This window comes from Equus caballus, chromosome 3 (genome assembly GCF_041296265.1).
Source record: "Equus caballus isolate H_3958 breed thoroughbred chromosome 3, TB-T2T, whole genome shotgun sequence".
Lineage (NCBI taxonomy): Eukaryota > Metazoa > Chordata > Mammalia > Perissodactyla > Equidae > Equus > Equus caballus.
In genome coordinates, this window is record NC_091686.1 from 81,951,664 (window position 1) to 81,969,439 (window position 17,776).

At 43.8% G+C, this 17,776-nt stretch overlaps 1 protein-coding gene and 1 long non-coding RNA gene across 2 annotated transcripts; one reads left to right on the forward strand and one right to left on the reverse strand.

Moving 5' to 3' along the window:
* Positions 1 to 3,171: 3,171 nt before the first annotated feature.
* LOC138923648 (uncharacterized) lies at positions 3,172 to 4,703 on the reverse strand. The gene is made up of 2 exons (XR_011437565.1): positions 4,461 to 4,703; positions 3,172 to 4,375 (listed from the first exon to the last, which is right to left on the reverse strand). It is a non-coding gene; the product is annotated as an uncharacterized lncRNA (long non-coding RNA).
* SPINK2 (serine peptidase inhibitor Kazal type 2) lies at positions 4,687 to 15,573 on the forward strand. The gene is made up of 4 exons (XM_005608746.4): positions 4,687 to 4,969; positions 6,114 to 6,157; positions 14,395 to 14,504; positions 15,249 to 15,573. The coding sequence occupies exons 1-4, from the start codon at positions 4,915 to 4,917 to the stop codon at positions 15,292 to 15,294; spliced, it is 255 nt and encodes an 84-aa protein (XP_005608803.1). The 5' UTR covers positions 4,687 to 4,914; the 3' UTR covers positions 15,295 to 15,573.
* Positions 15,574 to 17,776: the final 2,203 nt, after the last annotated feature.

Here is a 17,776-nt window from a genome sequence, read left to right on the forward strand (position 1 = left end):
AAGAATATACAACTATGTACTGGGAGGCTCTGGGGATAAAAAGGAAAAAAAATAAAATCTTTAAAAAAAAAAAAAGTTAGACTTCTATAGGCACAATCAGCCAGATAATTCAGCATAAGAACAATAATTTCGAACAAAGTGACCAGATAATAGGGTTGAAAAAATATTTTATTTTGCCTAAATTGCCTAGATACTTTGTTCAATTTTCATTTTTTGAGCTGTGGAGACCTAAGCAGGAGTGAGTGTCTAGAAAGGGACCAAAAACCAAACCACAAGGATTAACCCAGAACACATCTCCTAGCTTGCTCTTGGCATTACCCTCTAACAAACATGCTGACTGTGGCATTGGCCATTTTCGTTTGGCATATTTGGCCAGAGGTCAGTAAACTTTGGCCCATAGTCTAAAGATGGCCTGCTGCCAGTTTCTGTAAAGTTTTACTGGAAAACAGCCATGTCGATTTGTTGACTTATGGTCTTACAAAGGCAGAGTTGACGAGTCGTGACAGACTGTATGACCTGCAAAGTCTAAAGTATTTATTCTTTAGCTCTTTACAAAAAGTATTTGTTAACCCTTGTTCTTGGCTGACAAATGCCGAGAGAACTACGTGAAAAGCCCTATGGTATAAAAATATTTCTAGGGGCCAGCCCAGTGGTGTAGTGGTTAAGTTGATGTGCTCTGCTTCTGCGACCCAGGGTTTGTGGATTTGGATCCTGAGTGCAGACTTAGTACCGCTCATCAAGCCGTGCTGTGGTGGTGTCCCACATAGAAGAACTAGAAGGACTTACAACTAGGATATACAAGTATGTACTGGGGCTTGAGGGAGGAAAAAAAAAAGAGGAAAATTGTCAACATATGTTAGCTCAGGGCCAATCTTCCTCACCAAAAAAAAAAAAAGGCAAAAAAAAAATGACACGTACATAACTTTTATTTTTTTATCACTTATACATGCTGTATTAGTTTACTGGAGCTGCCATAACAAAATACCACAGACCAGGTGGCTTAAACAACAAAAATGTATTTTCCCCCAGTTCTAGAGGCTACAAGTCCAAGATCAAGGTGTTGGCAGGGTTGGTTTCTTCAGAGGCCTCTCCCCTTGGCTTGCAGATGGCCACCTTCTCGCTGTGTCCTCACATGGGCATCCTCTGTTCTCTGTCCTAATCTCCTCTTCTTATCAGGACACCAGTTGTATAGGATTAGGGTCCACCCTAACAACTCCACTTTAATTTATTTACCTCTTTAAAGGGCCTCTCTCAAAATACAGTCACATTCTGAGAGACCGGGGTTAGGACTTCGACAGGAATTTTGCAAGGACACGATTCAACCCATAACACAGGCAAAGTTTGTTAAGAAGAGTGGCAGAGGGCTGCTCCTACACCCACCCTCCCGCCTCATTTCCCAATTTCCGGAAGAAACTCAATTTGCACTCTTTTAAAAACTAATTAGTGGTCTGCCCGTGGCCGAGTGGTTAAGTTCACGTGCTCTGCTTTGGCAGCCCAGGACTTTGCCGGCTCGGATCCTGGGCGCAGACATGTCATGGCTTGTCAGGCCATGCTGAGGCAGTGTCCCACACGCCACAACTAGAATGAACCTACAGCTAAAATATACAACTATGTACTGGGGGGCTTTGGGGAGAAAAAGGAAAAATAAAATCTTTAAAAACAACAACAAAAAAACTATTTTGTATTTACCTTCGCATCCAAAATAATCTGTATGTAATGCCTCTTCTTGATTTTTTGGGTTTAGATTTCTTCTCTTGATTTTCACTATGAAAGATTTAACTCTTTCTCACCGCCTATCACTCCCACCGCCCATTTGCACTCTCCCCCTCCTTGCATTCTCCCCAAATAGTTAATCATAATTTGGGTTAGATCAATGGTTGATATTTTCATTATTAAACATCTTTGTTTTTCCTGAAGCCAATAACTGTATTTTTTATTTGCTTAGTTCCCCATGTACTTGCTAATCAATCCCCAAACTTTACCCCTTTGGTGTAAACCTCAACTACTGTAAGACACATTTTGTATTCTATCTGTATCATTCTCTAGAAACTGTCTCCTGGGGCCTCGTGCTTGTTCCAATCCGGATTGGCTGAACTCTAGGACTGCTATACTGCTGCCTCATAATTCCCTCTGCTTCTCTCCTGGGTTGGAATTCCTGTTTCCTGAATCTTTCATGTCTTCTTTTTGATCTACTTCCTTGTTGTGCTGTCAGTTCAATATTTCAAGGATTCACTTATTCAGCAAACATTTATTGAGCTTGTGTCAGGCACAGTGCTAGGCACGAGGGACCCAGAAGTAAGAGAAATGGACAATGTCACTGCCTGCAGGATGAAGATGTCCAGCTCTGTGACAACACAATGGCCAATATGGGCTGAGTTAGAACCAAGTGCCTAGTTGCCTAGGAACTGAATCACTGCCCTCTTTACACATGCTATCACGCGGATGGAAAGGGACTAAAATTTATTGAGTCCTGCTGGGTCCCAAGTTATTTATGCACATTATCTCATTTAATACTTACACATTTCTATTATTATAATACCCATTTTATGAGAGGAAGGCAAAAGTGGAAGCTCTGAGGTTCAGAGCATATTAAGTAACTTGCAGAGCAAGCATCTGACTGTGAAACTCTTTACAGCCATGTTACACCAAGCTGTAAGGAATGAATGCATACAAACTAGAAACTAAGGCTTACCTCCTTCTTAACCAAACAGTCAATTTGCCTTTGCATACTTGTTGTCTGTTTTATTCTATGGACCATACTTTCAGGTAAGCTAAGGTCCTGACTCTCTAGGAATCCCTCATTTATTCAGTCAATAAATATTTGTTGAGCTGTTAATATATGTGAGGTACTCTTCTAGGTGCTGGACACATAGCAGTAAACCGAAAAGAATCACACCCCTTTTGGAGTGCACATGAGTGAAGAGTGTCAGGATAAGGAGACTAGGAAAGAGGGGGGACTATATTTTTTATAGGATGGTCAGGAAAAGCATTTCTGATACGGGGACATTTGAGCAGAGACAGAAGGAAGGGAAGGATGGAGCTATGTCGCTATCCAGGTGGAGAAAACAGCAAGTACAAAGGCTCTAGGGCAGGAACAAGGAGGCCAGTGCCCGCTGGGGAAGACTGTCAGGTGAGAGCAGTAAGAGACCAGCAGAGGCCTTGGAGGCCATAGTAAGAACTTTGTTTTTTATTCTAGTGAAGTGGGAAGACATTGGAGGGTTTTGATGTGATCCTCAGAAGACATGTTGGAAGTCTCATAGGCCATCTACTGTCCACGTCTGGCTTCTCTTTCACAGCCACACTCACAAGAGTGAGTCTAAACCCTCTGTCTCTGCTTTCTCACCTCATTCCTTCAACCCATGCCATTTGGGCTCTGGACCCCATCACTCCTCTGAAATAGTTCTTATTAAGGTCATCAGTGACCACATCTTGCCAAAGCCCATGCCAATGCTCAGTCTTCCTAATTCTCAACCTCTTGGCAGCATTCGACATGGTTGCAGCACTGCTCCAGCATTCAGTAACCCCAGACTCTAGCCTGGTTTTCTTCCTCCTTCACAGGCTGTTTCTGCACATCTGCCAAACCTCTGCACACAGTAGTGCCCCAGGACTCTGATCTTGGACCTCTGCTATACCCTCTCCCTGGGCATTGAGTCCATGGTTTTCAATACCTTTGATATGCTGATGACTTCTGCATTTATATCTCCAGCTCCAAATGTGTAATTCCAACTGCCATGTCCACATGTCCACTTGGATGTCTAACAGGCATCCTCTCCAAATCTGCTTCATCACAGAAATGGCACCCTCACACATCCAACTGTTCAGGACAAAATCCTAGAGAGCATCCTTGGTTCTTTTCACTCCAGTAGGCGCCACCTCCAGAATAAATCCTGAATCTGGCCACTTCTCACCCTCCACTGCTACACACTAATTCAAGCCGCCATCATCTCTTGCCTGGATTACTGTAAAAGCCACCAAATTTGTCTCCCTGCCTGCGCTCTTACCTATGCCCTGTCCATTCTACATCTAATCTATTAAAACATAAGTCAGATCAGGGGCATTGTCTTGCTTAAAATCGTCCACTGGCTTCCCACTGCAACCAGAACAAATCCAAATCCTTTATCATGGGCTTTACTGCTGTCCGTGATCTTGGTCTTGTGGTTCCATCTCCTTTCCGCTTCCCTCTCCTTCGCCCAGGGCTCCCGCTGAACATACAGAGCTGACTGCCGCGTCCGGATCTGTGTACTTGCTTTTCCTTGAGCCTGGAATACTCGTCCCCAAGGTCTTCACCAGGCTTCCTTCTTCTCATCCTTCAGCTTTCAGCTCAAACGCCACCTCTGAAAGGCCTCTCCTGACCTCCCAATGGAAAGTCTTCCTCCTACCCCCAGCAGTTAATTTGATAAATTATTGTGTTTATTCACTTGTTTTGGAGTTCCCTGTGTCACCGGATCCCCAACACCTACACTAGAAAGCATCAGGGACCTCTTTTGTTGAGTTCAGCCCCCAAGCACCGCCTGGGACAGAGTAGATGCTGAAGAAACAGGAGCCCACAAGGTTATTCCCCAGGCTCTTACAAGCTTCTTGTCTGCTGCAAGGAGCGATCTTCCCTTTAATCGCTTTCTCCCATCCTCAGCAGGGAGGGAAGGTGGGGGGCTAGCAACTACCTCCCCTCCCCCCTACCTCCCCTCCCCCCTACCTCCCCTCCCCCCTACCTCCCCTCCCCCCTACCTCCCCTGGCTCCGCCTCCACCTGACCTTTTCTGCCCCTCTTCCCACTCTCCCTACCTTGCCCCATTCTTCCTCCTCCCCCCGCCCCCTCCCTCAGACCCACCCTGCCGCGCGTCCGACCCGAGCGCGCCCTGCGTCTCACGCGGGCACTGGAGCGCGCAGTCACCCGACGGCCGGCCGCGGAGGAAGGATGGCGCGCGCGGCGCTGCGCTTGGTGCTGTTGCTCCTGGTCGGGGACTTGGCAGGTAACGCTCACCAGCGCGCCTGGTCGGCCGAGGACCGGCGCGGGAGTGGTGGAGAGGGGGTCTCCCCGGCGGCTGCCCGCCTCGGGATCCTGGCGGCCTCGGTGCCCCTCCGCGCACCCGTTGCTGGTGGGTCTAGGCCAGCCGTGCGGTCGCTCCTCCAGCAACGCGAACTTGGAGGGGGGCGTGGGGGATGTTGTGGAGCTGGCGACCTTCTTTAGTTCTTGCTTGGGCTTCGCTCCCAGCAACTTCTTAGTGACACCCTATTTTATTATTAAAATAGTATTTAATATTAAAATAATTGTTTTATTGTTTATTGTTATTTATTTATTTATTAAAGCAAATTGTCTGGAGCCCAAGAGCAGGAGTTGAGTTTTTACGTACCTAGTGGTCCTCTTGAACCTCGGCTGGAGAGGTACAGGAATTGGGAACGCTAACTGCGTCAGGCACTTTGGGGTGTCTGAAAAACGGCCTTTAGTGCAGCCAGACTTGACGCCCATTTTAAAATGGAGTTTAAATGGTATGACCCAATGTTAACTTTTGCGGTTATTACCCTGACTGCAGAGGAAGAGAATATCATGAATTATTGAGTTAATTCTCAGACTTTTATTCCATAGCTGCAAAGTACTTTCTCAAGCAAACCCATTAGGGTGGCCAATTACAGAAACGGTACCAAATGTTCTGTCTGTGTGCCTGCTAGGAACGGTGCCAGAAAACGGCTGAATATCATTTAGTGGAGTGGGGGCTTTAATGGGGGTGGTTCCAAGAAACTAGTCATCCGAGGGAAAGGGGACAAGATGTGGCCTGGATAAGTCACAAGCTGGATTTTAAAAACCCTTGATGAACACGAATTGACCTTCATCACATAGTGTTCTTTTTTTTTGAGGAAGATTAGCCCTGAGCTAACATCTGCTGCCAATCCTCCTCTTTTTGCTGAGGAAGACTGGCCCTGAGCTAATATCCGTGCCCATCGTCCTCTACTTATCTGTGGGACGCCTACTACAGCATGGCTTGACAAGTGGTGCCATGTCCGCACCAGAGATCCGGACTGGTGAACTCCGGGCTGCCAAAACAGAACCATGTGAACTTTGCTGGGCCACCTGGCCGGTCCCAATCACGAAGTTTAAAATATCTTTTCTTCTTGCAGGCTCTTCACGTTCTCAACCTGGTCAACTTTCAAAATATAGAAGAGTAAGTAGGAAACCACTGGTATTGTTTCGACTAATACAGTGAAGCAGTTTGGGTTTGGGACTGGTTTTTTGAAACTATTGACAGCTTCTATAGAAACTAGATTCTCAGGTGGACTTTTTGATACAGATCAAAAATGTAAATATTGGTTGAAAATAGCCTCAGGGCTTTGTTTACTTTAACGATTTAGAAGGTCCTAGGCCTAGTAGTAATGCCTTGTACTAGGCATTTAATGTACATTATCAAATTAAGTTCTGTGGAAGCAAATGAAAACCAGCCAAATGAGAACAAGCAAAAGCTGTTTATTCAGACGGTAATAGAGCAAGGAAATCAGCCACCTCACTGTGTTTTGGCTGAGACTCAAAGACAGGTGGAGGAGTGGAAAGCTTTATAGTGGGAAATCGAGGAGGCTTCAGGTGTGCCTGGATTGGAGGCTGCTGGCTGGGGAAGCTGGAGGCAGGTAAACTAGAAGCAGGCATCCTGGGTGATTGGTTAGGAGGGCGTAACTGGCTTTCTCTAGTTGGTCCTAAGTTGGGCAGAGACAAAAGTTAAGGAAGCTGTTAGTTATTGATCAAGTCCTGGCCATTTGGGGCCCGTTGTTACAGAGGTTATTGTTCAGCTTCTGGGACTGTCACTAGAGATAGCCGTCTGACTTCCTACAAGTCTGACTTCCGGCAGGCTGGCTTCCTGGGCTGATTATTCTAAGTAATGAGTTGGTTTCCTGGCGGTTGCTGCAGGCTGTGGGTCAGAGTTCTATGTTAATCTCTGGTCTGGCATTGTCCATTTGTATGTTCAGTCTCTCAGTTCTCACAATGACCTTGTAAGGTAGATATTATTATTTTACACATGGAGATATTGACCTCAGTGGGTTAGGTAACTTTGAGAATTCAACTGAGACTAGACCTCTTCCAGGAAGCCTTCCCACCCTATTTTCTTCCTTCAGGGCAGATCTGAGTGCACTTTCACTATGCTTCCATTCAGCCTATACTGCATTGTCAGCATCAGCATGTTGGTGTAGGGGAGGAAGAAAGTCTGCCTTCCACCCTTCTTAGTTCTCAGCTGGGGCCCCTGTAACAAAAGACAGACAACAAGAGAAAAACAAACAGAAGTTTATTAACACGTGCATTGCGCATACACAGGGGAGCACTCAGAGGCGAGTAACTCAAAGTGGCTTAGAACTCTGGCTTATATAGCGTCTTTAACAAAGAACAGTAAATTTGTGGAGAAATGACAGGACAAAGGAAAATGGTGTTAGGCTTCCAAAGGCAGCCGACCATGGGAAGGTAAATGTATGGGAGGAAACAAACGGAGTAAAGTTTGTTTGCAGATTCCTCTGGTGCCGTCTCTGGGCTGATAAGAGTCTAGAGTTGTCTCCAGTAAAGGAGAATTTATATTCTGCCTTTGGGCAGAAAAGGGGCCGGGGGTGGTGGTAGGGAGAGCTTTGCCTGGGTTTGCTACTTCTTAACTGCCTTTAGCTCAAAATAATTTTTATGTCAAAGAACTATGTTTTTGGGTGACATGTTCTGTTTTCCTCAATGCTTAGATACCACTGTGTGCTAAGTACTGTTCTAAATGCTTTATATATAATAATTCATTTTGTCTTTGACAGCACTGTGAAGTAGGTGCCATTGTTATTCCCTTGGCCGAGATCACACGGAAATGGTAGAGCTATGCTTCCAACCCAAACAGTCTTGAGTCCAGATCCAGTGCCCTTTACTGCCCCATCATAGCACTGAATTGTAATTGCCTGTCTCACCCCAGTAAACCATATACTCCTGGGGTCAAGGATGATGTCTTGTTATTTGGTGCCCAATCTTCAGCACTTAGTGGGTGCCCAATAATACTTTTTGATCAGGTGACTGTTTTCTTGAGTTTATTTTTCTTTCAGAAAATGGGGATAATCCCACCTCCATTTTAGGGCTGGGATTAGGGTAAGGCAGGTGAGGTACCTAGGGTGCAAAATTTAAGGAGACACTCACTCTCAGGAGGCAAGTGCCCCCGGACCCTGCTCTGTTCGTACAGGATTATTAAAAGGATGAATCACACAAGAGATCTTTGGCTTTTCTTCTGCATTTCCACTGCCACTGCTCCAGTTCAGGGCCCCCTTTACTTTTCCCTAGACTAGCTTAGTAGCCCCCTAAGTGATTTTCCTCAACCCTTCAGTATCTCTACTTTCCAGCTCCTGCTACACGCTGCTGCTGCTGCATTTACTCTTCACAACCTCGACTCCAAGGACAGCGTGTCCCTGCATGGAACCCATAAGAGACTTCGCAGTGCCCATGGAGAATGTCTCACCTCCTTAGACAGCTGCCTTTCTACCTGTACCTTCCGTTCCTTTCCCATGACTTTTGCTCTTCTATCCTTAGGCTAGTGCCACATTGTTTTAATTACTGTAGCTTCGTAGTAAGTTTTGAAATGGTGAAGTGTGAATCCTCCAACTTTTTCTTCACGATTGTTTTGGCTATCCTAAGTCTTGCATTTCCATATGAATTTCAAGATCACTCTGCCAATTTCTGCTTCAAAAAAAGCAGTTGGGCTTTTGATAGGAATTGCAATGGACCTGTGGATCAGTTTGAGGAGTATTGCTGTCTTAAGGAAGTTAAGTCTTCTGATCCATGGATATGGGATATCTTTTCATTTATTTAGGTCTTTAATTTGTTTTGACAGCTTTTTTCGTTTTCAGTGTACAATTCTTACACTTCTTTTGTTAAATTTCTTTTTTTTTTTAAGATTGACACCTGGGCTAACAACTGTTGCCAATCTTTTTTTTTTTTTTTTTTCTGCTTTATCTCCCCAAACCCCCCCCCGTACACAGTTGTATATCTTAGTTGCAGCTCCTTCTAGTCGTGGGATGTGGGGTGCGGCCTCACCGTGGCCTGACGAGTGGTGCCATGTCCGTGCCCAGGATCTGAACCCTGGGCCGCCGCAGTGGAGTGTGCGAACTTAACCACTCGGACACGGAGCTGGCCCCTTATTCTTTTTTTTTTTGAGGAAGATTAGCCCTGAGCTAACATCTGCCGCCAATCTTCCTCTTTTTTGCTGAAGAAGACTGGCTCTGAGCTAACGTCTGTGCCCATCTTCCTCTACTTTATATGAGGGATGCCTGCCACAGCATGGCTTGATAAGTGGTGCATAGGTCCACACCCAGGATCCGAACCATTGAACCCCGGGCTGCCAAAGCAGAGCATATGAACTCCACCACTGCACCATCAGGCCGGCCCCAATATTTTATTCTTTTTGATGCTATTATAAATGGAATTATTTTCTTAATTTCATTTTCAGATTATTTGTTGCTAGTGTTTTGAAATACAATTGATTTTTATATATTGATCTTGTATCCTTCAATCTTGTTGAACTTAGTTTTTAGTTCTAATAGTTTCTTTGTGGAATTCCTTAGGCCTTTCCATAGAAAGATCATGTCATCTTTGATTAGAGAGAGTTTTGCCAGTTCCCTTCCCATCTGGATGCCTTTACTTATTTTTCTTGCCTGATTGCCTTGGCTAGAACCTTCTGTATAATGTTGAATAGAACAGATGAAAGGAGACATCCTTGTCTTATTCTTGATTTTAGGGAAAAAGTATTCAGTCTTTCACCATCTAAGTGTAATACATAATGTTAGCTGTGTGTTTTTTGTAGATGTCAGTTTTACTTCCTTGCTTAGATATTTGCTTAGTCTGTTTTATTTTCTTGAGGTAAACATTCTCCCAAACCTCTCTATCTAAATGCTACCCATCCTTTAAGACTACCATGTGTATTTCTTGATGCCTTACTAGACACTGAATTTCTTAGAGGCAGGATTCAGTTTGTCTTTGTATTTCTCATAACATATATCTTAAAATATTAGAGTATTCATTTATTGAATGAATAAATAAGGGAATATATCTGGTTAAGTGTATAAGAACCTTTCAAAAGAAAATCTTCAGAGCATAAAGCTCAGAGAATTACTTAAAAGCATATCACGTCCTTCTATAAAAATTAAAATGATTCCAGGGAATAAATGCATTTGCCAGATGGCCCTCTCCCAGAGTCTCCTGAAGCCCGGAGGAACAGTCTGCCAGGGGTGGCTTCCTATAGTGGCATCTTGTGGGGTATAATTTAGAGCCTGCCTAGATGATGAACCTGCTTTGAATTTTTTTTCCTTTGGCACAAATTTGGGTAATTGAATAAAACTAAGGGCTCATGGGCGCATCATTTATGAATGAAATTATTTGACCTCCTCGGTAAGGGTGAAAAGTATTTGAAAGTGAAAAGACTTATGTTGAGTTCAGAGAAAATCCAGCAAATGAGTAACCTGAATGTCATAAAGTTAACTGGTGGATAGCCAAACCTAGCTTTGAAATCACGAGAATCAGACTGGAACACCAACACGGCCTTCCAGCTGGGCACATCCCTCAGGGACCTGAAGGACATCATAAGGCTTCTGCTTTGAAAATAAAAATCTTATCAGCTTGTTAGTGCTCCTCAAAATTCATATATTAGTCATTCTTTGAGATGAAAGCGTTTGAAAACTCCTGTTAAACAGAACACCTAACACCTTCGGGCTAAACAGATCGATTTCAGTTAGCTAGTTGTTTACCTACCTAGTCAGTCACTGAGAGGGTGGGGCATAGGCAAGATATGTTTTGATTAAAAAAGGAGAGGCAGGAAAGGTCCAGAGCAGGGGTTTCCTGAAATTGTGTGCAAGATGGTGTGTCTGTGCATTTTCCTTAGCTTTCATCATGTAGTCAGAGAGGCCTGGATGCCAAGATGATTGGGAGCGGGGATTCATAAGCCCAGTCCTAGCTGATCCAGAATTCAGGGGCCTCTAGACATACAGATTCTACCTCTGGAGATTCTGATCCAGTAGGTCTGGGGTGAGGCCCCAAATCAGTATTTTAACAAGCTTCTAAGGTGCTGTGCACGTGCAGCCTGTGCGGACTCAGCGTGGGCTAGTCGTTAACAGTGAAAGCTCACCCAACCACCCTCCGCTTAAGTAACTCACGAACAAGTGAGCCTTTTTCTCTGAACAATTCCCGCCGCACGCTGATCACTCGCTGGTTGTAGATGGACTGCTCTCCTGTGTGAGACTTCATTTCTCATCCGTGGAGTTGTATTCTTATCAAGACTCAACTGCGTGTGTTCACAAGCCTGTTAGGCCAGTTGCCAGTCTAATTTTAATTACAAATGTAAAGACAAACATGAGTGTCAAGACATAAAATTGTGGTTTGTATGAGAACTGTGTTGAATGCTTTTGAAAGACTTGCTAAAAGATGAATTGCTGAAAAAATGCTATGGAATTAGGTGTAGATGAAACAACTGTAAATAATTGGGAAAAGGTTTTTAAATTGTGTATTACCTTGTTTTGCAAGTATCTTTAAATTCTCACTGTATTTTAAAACAGGAGTTCTCAACTGGGGACAGGTTTCCCCCTCAGCAGATATTTACATTGTCATTTTGATTGTCATGACCGGGACGTTGATATTGGCATCTAGTGGACAGAGAACAGGGATGCTACTAAACATCCTACAACACAAGACAGCCTCCCACAGCAAAGAATTATCTGGCCCAAAATGTGAATAGAGGTTGAGAAAGCCTATTTTAAAGAAACCAAACAGGAAGTCATAGGTGATTTGCTATGGCTATGACTTTTGTGGTGATAGCACACACAACTCTAATTAGTTGAAAATTCAAAGGAAAGGTCTTATCTCTTATATCAGTTAGGATTAGATTCAGCTGCAGCTAATAAAGACTCAGCAGCACCAAGTGCTGCCATGCTAGGATGTGGCCTTTGTCCTCCTGGTCTGTAAGATAAAGGTTAGAGCTCCATGCATCAGCAGCAGGATGGAGGAATGGACAAAGAAGAATAAAAATTTGGAGAAGCAGAGGGCAGGTACCAGCTTTCTTTTAAAGGAGGTTCCTAGAAGCTACTCCACAATGGCCTGACCTTAATCATGTGGTCATCCCTAGCTCCAAGGAAGGCTGTGTTATAGTAGCATTACAGGTGGCCATGTGCCCTGTCACTGTTTCACATCGAAAGATTGGCAATTTTGTTTTTGTCTGTATGGGTTTTAAGATAAAGTGTTTAGGGTATATATTATTTTTTGTTATTGTTTGCTCGCTTTAGTTGACTTTTTTCAATTAAATAACCAACTATCATTTGTCGCAATCTCATTGGATAAGAGGGCATCTACTCTGCTTGTGAGAGCCCTAGAAGACATTGTCTTAGTGAGCCTAAGGCAGCAGGGACGCATCAGGCTCCTAAATGGAGCAGAGAGGGCTGAATGGAGGATGGAAAGTCAACAAAGCCTCCTGTATTTCAGAGTTTGGCCCATGGCCAGCTCTGCCAGGTCTTTATAAATCCAGGTATTATCAATAGAGAGGTGTATTTCATTTATTCAGAGTGCTAAAACAGGGTGACTTCTTTTACCTTGAAGTGAAGAAAGGTGATCACCATTTACTAAAACAAACAAAAAATAACATATATAAAAAACAAAAATACAGCAGCCCATATATTTAACCTTTTGTTAAAGTGGGACTCTGCATACCGTAGTCTGATCTCTGGGACCAGTTCTCGTCCTGGCCCTGCTGGAGACTAGTGGCTATGATCAAGGCATATTACCTGTCTGGCCTCAATTCCATCAGATCGGAGGGTTGAGTTCCATGATGCTCTATCGTGGACCTGGAAGTCGAAAATCAAGGTGTTGGCAGGGTTGGTTCCTTCCGAGGGCTGTGAGGGAGAATCTGTTCCAGTCCTCTCTCCTAGTATCTGGAAGCCTCAGGCATTCCTTAGCTTATAAATGGCATTCTCTCTGTGTCTTTGTATGATCTCCCCTCTGTGTGCCTCTGTGTCCAAATTGTCCCTTTTTATAAGGACACCAGTCACACTGGATTAGGGCCCACTTTAATTACCTCATTTTAATTTCATTACCTATATAAAGACCCTATTTCCAAATAAGGTTATATTCTGAAGTTCTGGGGGTTGGGACTTGAACATCTCTTTTTGGGCAGACACAATTAAAGCCCTAACAACCTCTGAGGTCCAATTCTGAGCCTGCTGCTTGGTTTAGTGCTGTTGGTTAAATGCCAATATCTTAAAAGTCCAGACTAAAAGATTAGGTTCCTGAGTCTGTCTCGGCATTATGCCAAGGGATTAAGGTGGAATGTAACAGAACATCCACATGGAGAGAGTAGTGAGGTGCCAATTATGAAGCTAGAGGATGTTAAAGTAGATATGGTGGCATGTCCTGGACTGTCATTTAAAAATCAGCCAGACTCGGGGCCAGCCCCGTGGTGCAGCGGTAACGTTCACAAGCGCCGCTTAGGTGGCCCAGGGTTCACCTGTTCGGATCCCGGGTGCAGACATACCACCACTTGTCAAGCTATGCTGTGGCAGGAGTCCCACATATAAAGTAGAGGAAGATGGACACGGATATTAGCTCAGGGCCAGTATTCCTCAGCAAAAAGAGGAGGATTGGTGGCAGATGTTAGCTCAGGGCTAATCTTCCCCCCCAAAAAATCAGCCAGACTGAACCTTCCTCTGAGGTCCGTTTCTTACATAGTAGATATTGAACCATTGTTTTAACTTTGCATCTGATTTTTGTGTTTGAAAAACATTTCGTGGAAAATACAAATATTTTTGTAGTGTCAAGGTGGAGGAAAATCCCCTTCTTCCCCTTATGGTGGTCTTATGGTTAGAATAATAATAAAATTCACACGGGGCCAGATTAACAGGAGAAAAACCCAGTCTAATACATGCGTATTGGAGATCATAGGGAAATGATGCTCGGGGAATGAACAAAGCAGGCAGTATATATATGTTTTATGCAAAGAAACAATAAATTTGTGAGGAATGACTGGACAAGGAAACTTAGGTTTGAGGTACATAAATAGGAATTTTAGCAGAGTTTAGGCTTGAAGTAGTAAATTAGCAAGGTTTGTTTATACTAGCTTCGCGGCCCAGAGTTCCCTGGCTCTGGGGATCAGGATGCAGGGGAGTGCCTTTCGCAGAGGAGATTGATTTCCTGCTTTGACAGGGAGCAGAGACAGGAGGGTCGGAATGCTGTTTTTGCTTCTCAAGTAACTTTAATTCCAAACGATCACTGGGCTGTTGTGGGATATTTTGGGGTGGCCTGCCCGGGGCCCCAGCAGTAGGATGTTTCATAGGAAATCTAGGGAGACTTAGACTTTGTCCTCCCCTCAGCTATTTTGTGATGAGACTATCTCAAGTTATTCTAATTTCTGTCTTCCTTTCTCTTTTCTAGCCAAACTGCAATAAGTATAACTTGCCAGCGTGTACCAGAGACTTTAACCCTGTGTGTGGAAGCGACATGTCCACTTACCCCAACGAGTGTGCTCTGTGCCTGAAAATCAAGTAACGTAACTTCACTGTATAGACCAGCCAAGTTTTCTTTAGCTCTGTTCTCGAACTTTAATTACTTAGGAAGTAGTGGCTCTTTTCTTGGATATAAGAATCAAATGCGACATAAGTAGTTGTGTTTTCAGACTGACATTTTAGACACAGAATCCTTCAGGGCATTTTCCAGGTCACAGTTAGAGAATGGAGTTATTCATCAGTCATAGACCACATAATTAAGTTGCATTACTCTCCAGGGATGGGCAGTTTTCCAAAATTAAGCATGTATTTCGTAGTTAGACTCTGTGGAATGTTAAATGGTGTTGTTTTTTTTTTTAATTCAGAGGGCATGTACAGGTGACCTACACACACCTGTACTACTAGTCAAAAAATAGGTCTTAATATCTCTGCCTAGTAGAATACTAAGTAATAAGTGTATTACACCTGATGCCCCTCATGTGACACTCCTCCCTGTGTGCTCCTTTGTACTTCGGGGGTCCGTTCTCTGACCTCATCTTCAGTGAGTTACCTAGGTCTTGTCAGCGTGATTCTAGGGCGTTAGTGTCCTGTGCCCTAGGGTTAGGGAAAAAATGGCAGAGTTGGGGCTTTCACTGTCAGTTTCCCCTAGATTTAGCTTTAAAAATGATTAAGTCAGTGTCACCCTGGAAGGAATCTAATATAAGACGCTATGGGTCCTTTTAACACAAATAGGGGGACACTTTCAGTCTGGTGGGTAAATATGTTTTTATGGTCACTTTGCAGGGAAGGTGGTCATGATATTAAAATAATTCGAGATGAACCATGCTGATGGAGCGCTTTGCAGAAGAGAAATTGGAGAAACCATCTTCAACCACAGCCTAGATGAATTTCATTTCCCCTTTTTCTCTTTTTCCTCTGTGTCTTTGCATGAGATTTGTTAACCTACATTTTCTGAGAGGAGGTGTGGAGGGGAGCCAGTGACTGATAATTAAAACAAAGCAAAAAGAATCCTTGTTTCTTGGCTTTTGCCCCTTGAGTTAAGCTTCTTGCCCTGATGACTTGTGCATTGCTTTCTTTAGTTGGAATAAAATCAGCATTGTTTTCAGTACCCACTGTTCTCTGTTGAATACTCCTCCTCACTCAGCAGCCTCGTGGTGGCTCTTTTCCTTTCAGGCAAAAGTGAATTTCACTAAGGGAGAAGTGGAGTCAGTGTTGAGAGGGCAAGATTTATTGTAACTCCCTCTTTCACTGAATCTTAGATAATTAATGGATGTGTAACTGGTACAGTGTTCACATGGCAGATAACCATGAGGTACTTGGGGCTGACTTCAGCTCGCAACTGGTACAGTCAAAGAATTATGCGGGTAAAACATATTTACTAGATTCAGTATCTCCTTTCAGTACAGTTTTCCTTTGGGTTAACGCAGGAATTTGGCTTTTTCCTTCTTTTCAAGCAATGGTTTTCAACCCGGGGTGACTTCCCCCCTAGGGGACCGTGGCAATATGGATGCATTTTTGGTGTCTAAGCTGAAGGGTGGGTGCTACTGACACGAAGTGGGTAGACATCAGGGATGTTACCAAACATCCTACAGTGCACAGGACAGCCCCCAACAATTTTTCATTCCAAAATGTCAGTAGTGCTGAGTTGAGGCACTCTGCTTTAGAGTTTGATACAGCGTAAAGAATTGAGTTGAGTGTCACAATAATGAAAATGACCAGGGATTAATTTAGAATGATAACATTTTCCAGGTAGAGGATTTTGAGTCCGAAGTCCTGGCTTTAAGTGCATTCTGGCACCTGGAAGCTGTGAGACGTGAGGCAAGAGATGGCTGAGAGAGTGTGTAGTAGAAAGAGTGTGGCTTTTTGGGGTCAGCTAAACCTGAGTTTGAATTCTGATTCCAGCACTTCCTTGTGCTTCAGTTTTCTTATCTGGGAAATGGGGATAATGCTCAACTCATGGAGCTGCTGTGAGGAAACTGCTGAGCACAGTGCTCAAACAGAAACCCCTGAAATAGAAGCTGCCTTTATTTCAGGCACCTCTTAGAGAGGAAGAAACTGAGGCCCACAGAAGCAAACCAACTTGCCCAAGGTTATAGAACATATTTGCAACAGTCTGGACTAGAAGCCTGGGTCTGGAAATTCCCAGTCCTCTGTTCTTATATGAAATAGAGGCAGTGAAGTGGGAAGTTGTATGACATAAATGTGCTACAATTAGCGTCCTGTAGTTAGCTTTGGCTTAAAAGTTTTATATAAGTAGCATATGCTTTTTGGAAAATTAAAAAATATACTGAAGTACATAAAAAAATTGAGAGTCTTGCCCATCGCAGCCTCCAGAGGTAACCAATGTTAACGTTTTGGAAAGACTCCTTTTTGCTCTCCCTAAATATGTGTGTGTGTATAAAATCATACACACACAAACACGCACACACACCCTGTAAACTTGCTCTTCTTATATTTGGGTTTTTTTCACCTCAATGCGTATGGTTTCTTCTTTTTAAAATCTATATCAGGGGCCAGCCTGGTGGCGCAGTGGTTAAGTTCACACATTCTGCTTCAGTGGCCTGGGGTTCGCCGGTTCGGGTCCCCGATGTGGACCTACATGCAGCTTGTCAAGCCATGCTGTTTCAGGCATCCCACATATAAAGTAGAGGAAGATGGGCACGGATGTTAGCTCAGAGCCAGTCTTCCTCAGCAAAGAAAGGAAGATTAACAGCAGATGTTAGCTCAGGGCTAATCTTCCTCCAAAAAAAAAAAGCTACATTATATTTTATTATTGTGCCATAAATTTTCCAATTCTATTGATCTATATTCAGATTGTTTATTAGGAGTCTCTTGGTTGAAATTGGAAGAATCTCGACTCATATTAGCCTTAGCTAAAGAGGGAATTTGTTGGCCCATTTAGTCATCCTTGCAAAAGAGCAGAGGTGGCGTTAGTCTCGGAGGGTACCTGGAACCAGGGACTCAAACACGTCAGGACTCCTCGTCTCTTCGTGCCTTGTCTTTATCTCAGCATAAACTGCTTCATTCCTAGATTAGCTGTGGGGGAGGTGAAATAGGCAGCTCCAGGGCCTATCCTAGTGCTTGCTGACCTGACAAGAAATGATTCTTTTCTACCCACTCCAAGTGAAAAACTCTACTAGAGTCACAGCCCTACAATCCTACAATCTGAAAAGAAAGTGACTCTTTTTCTGGACAAAGGCCCTGATTGGTTCATGTAGGATTACACACTCACCCTTTAGGCCAATTGTTACGGTGATAGGAAGTAAGGTGCTATATGATGAGTTTAGCTGAGGTGGGAGATTGGGTGCAGT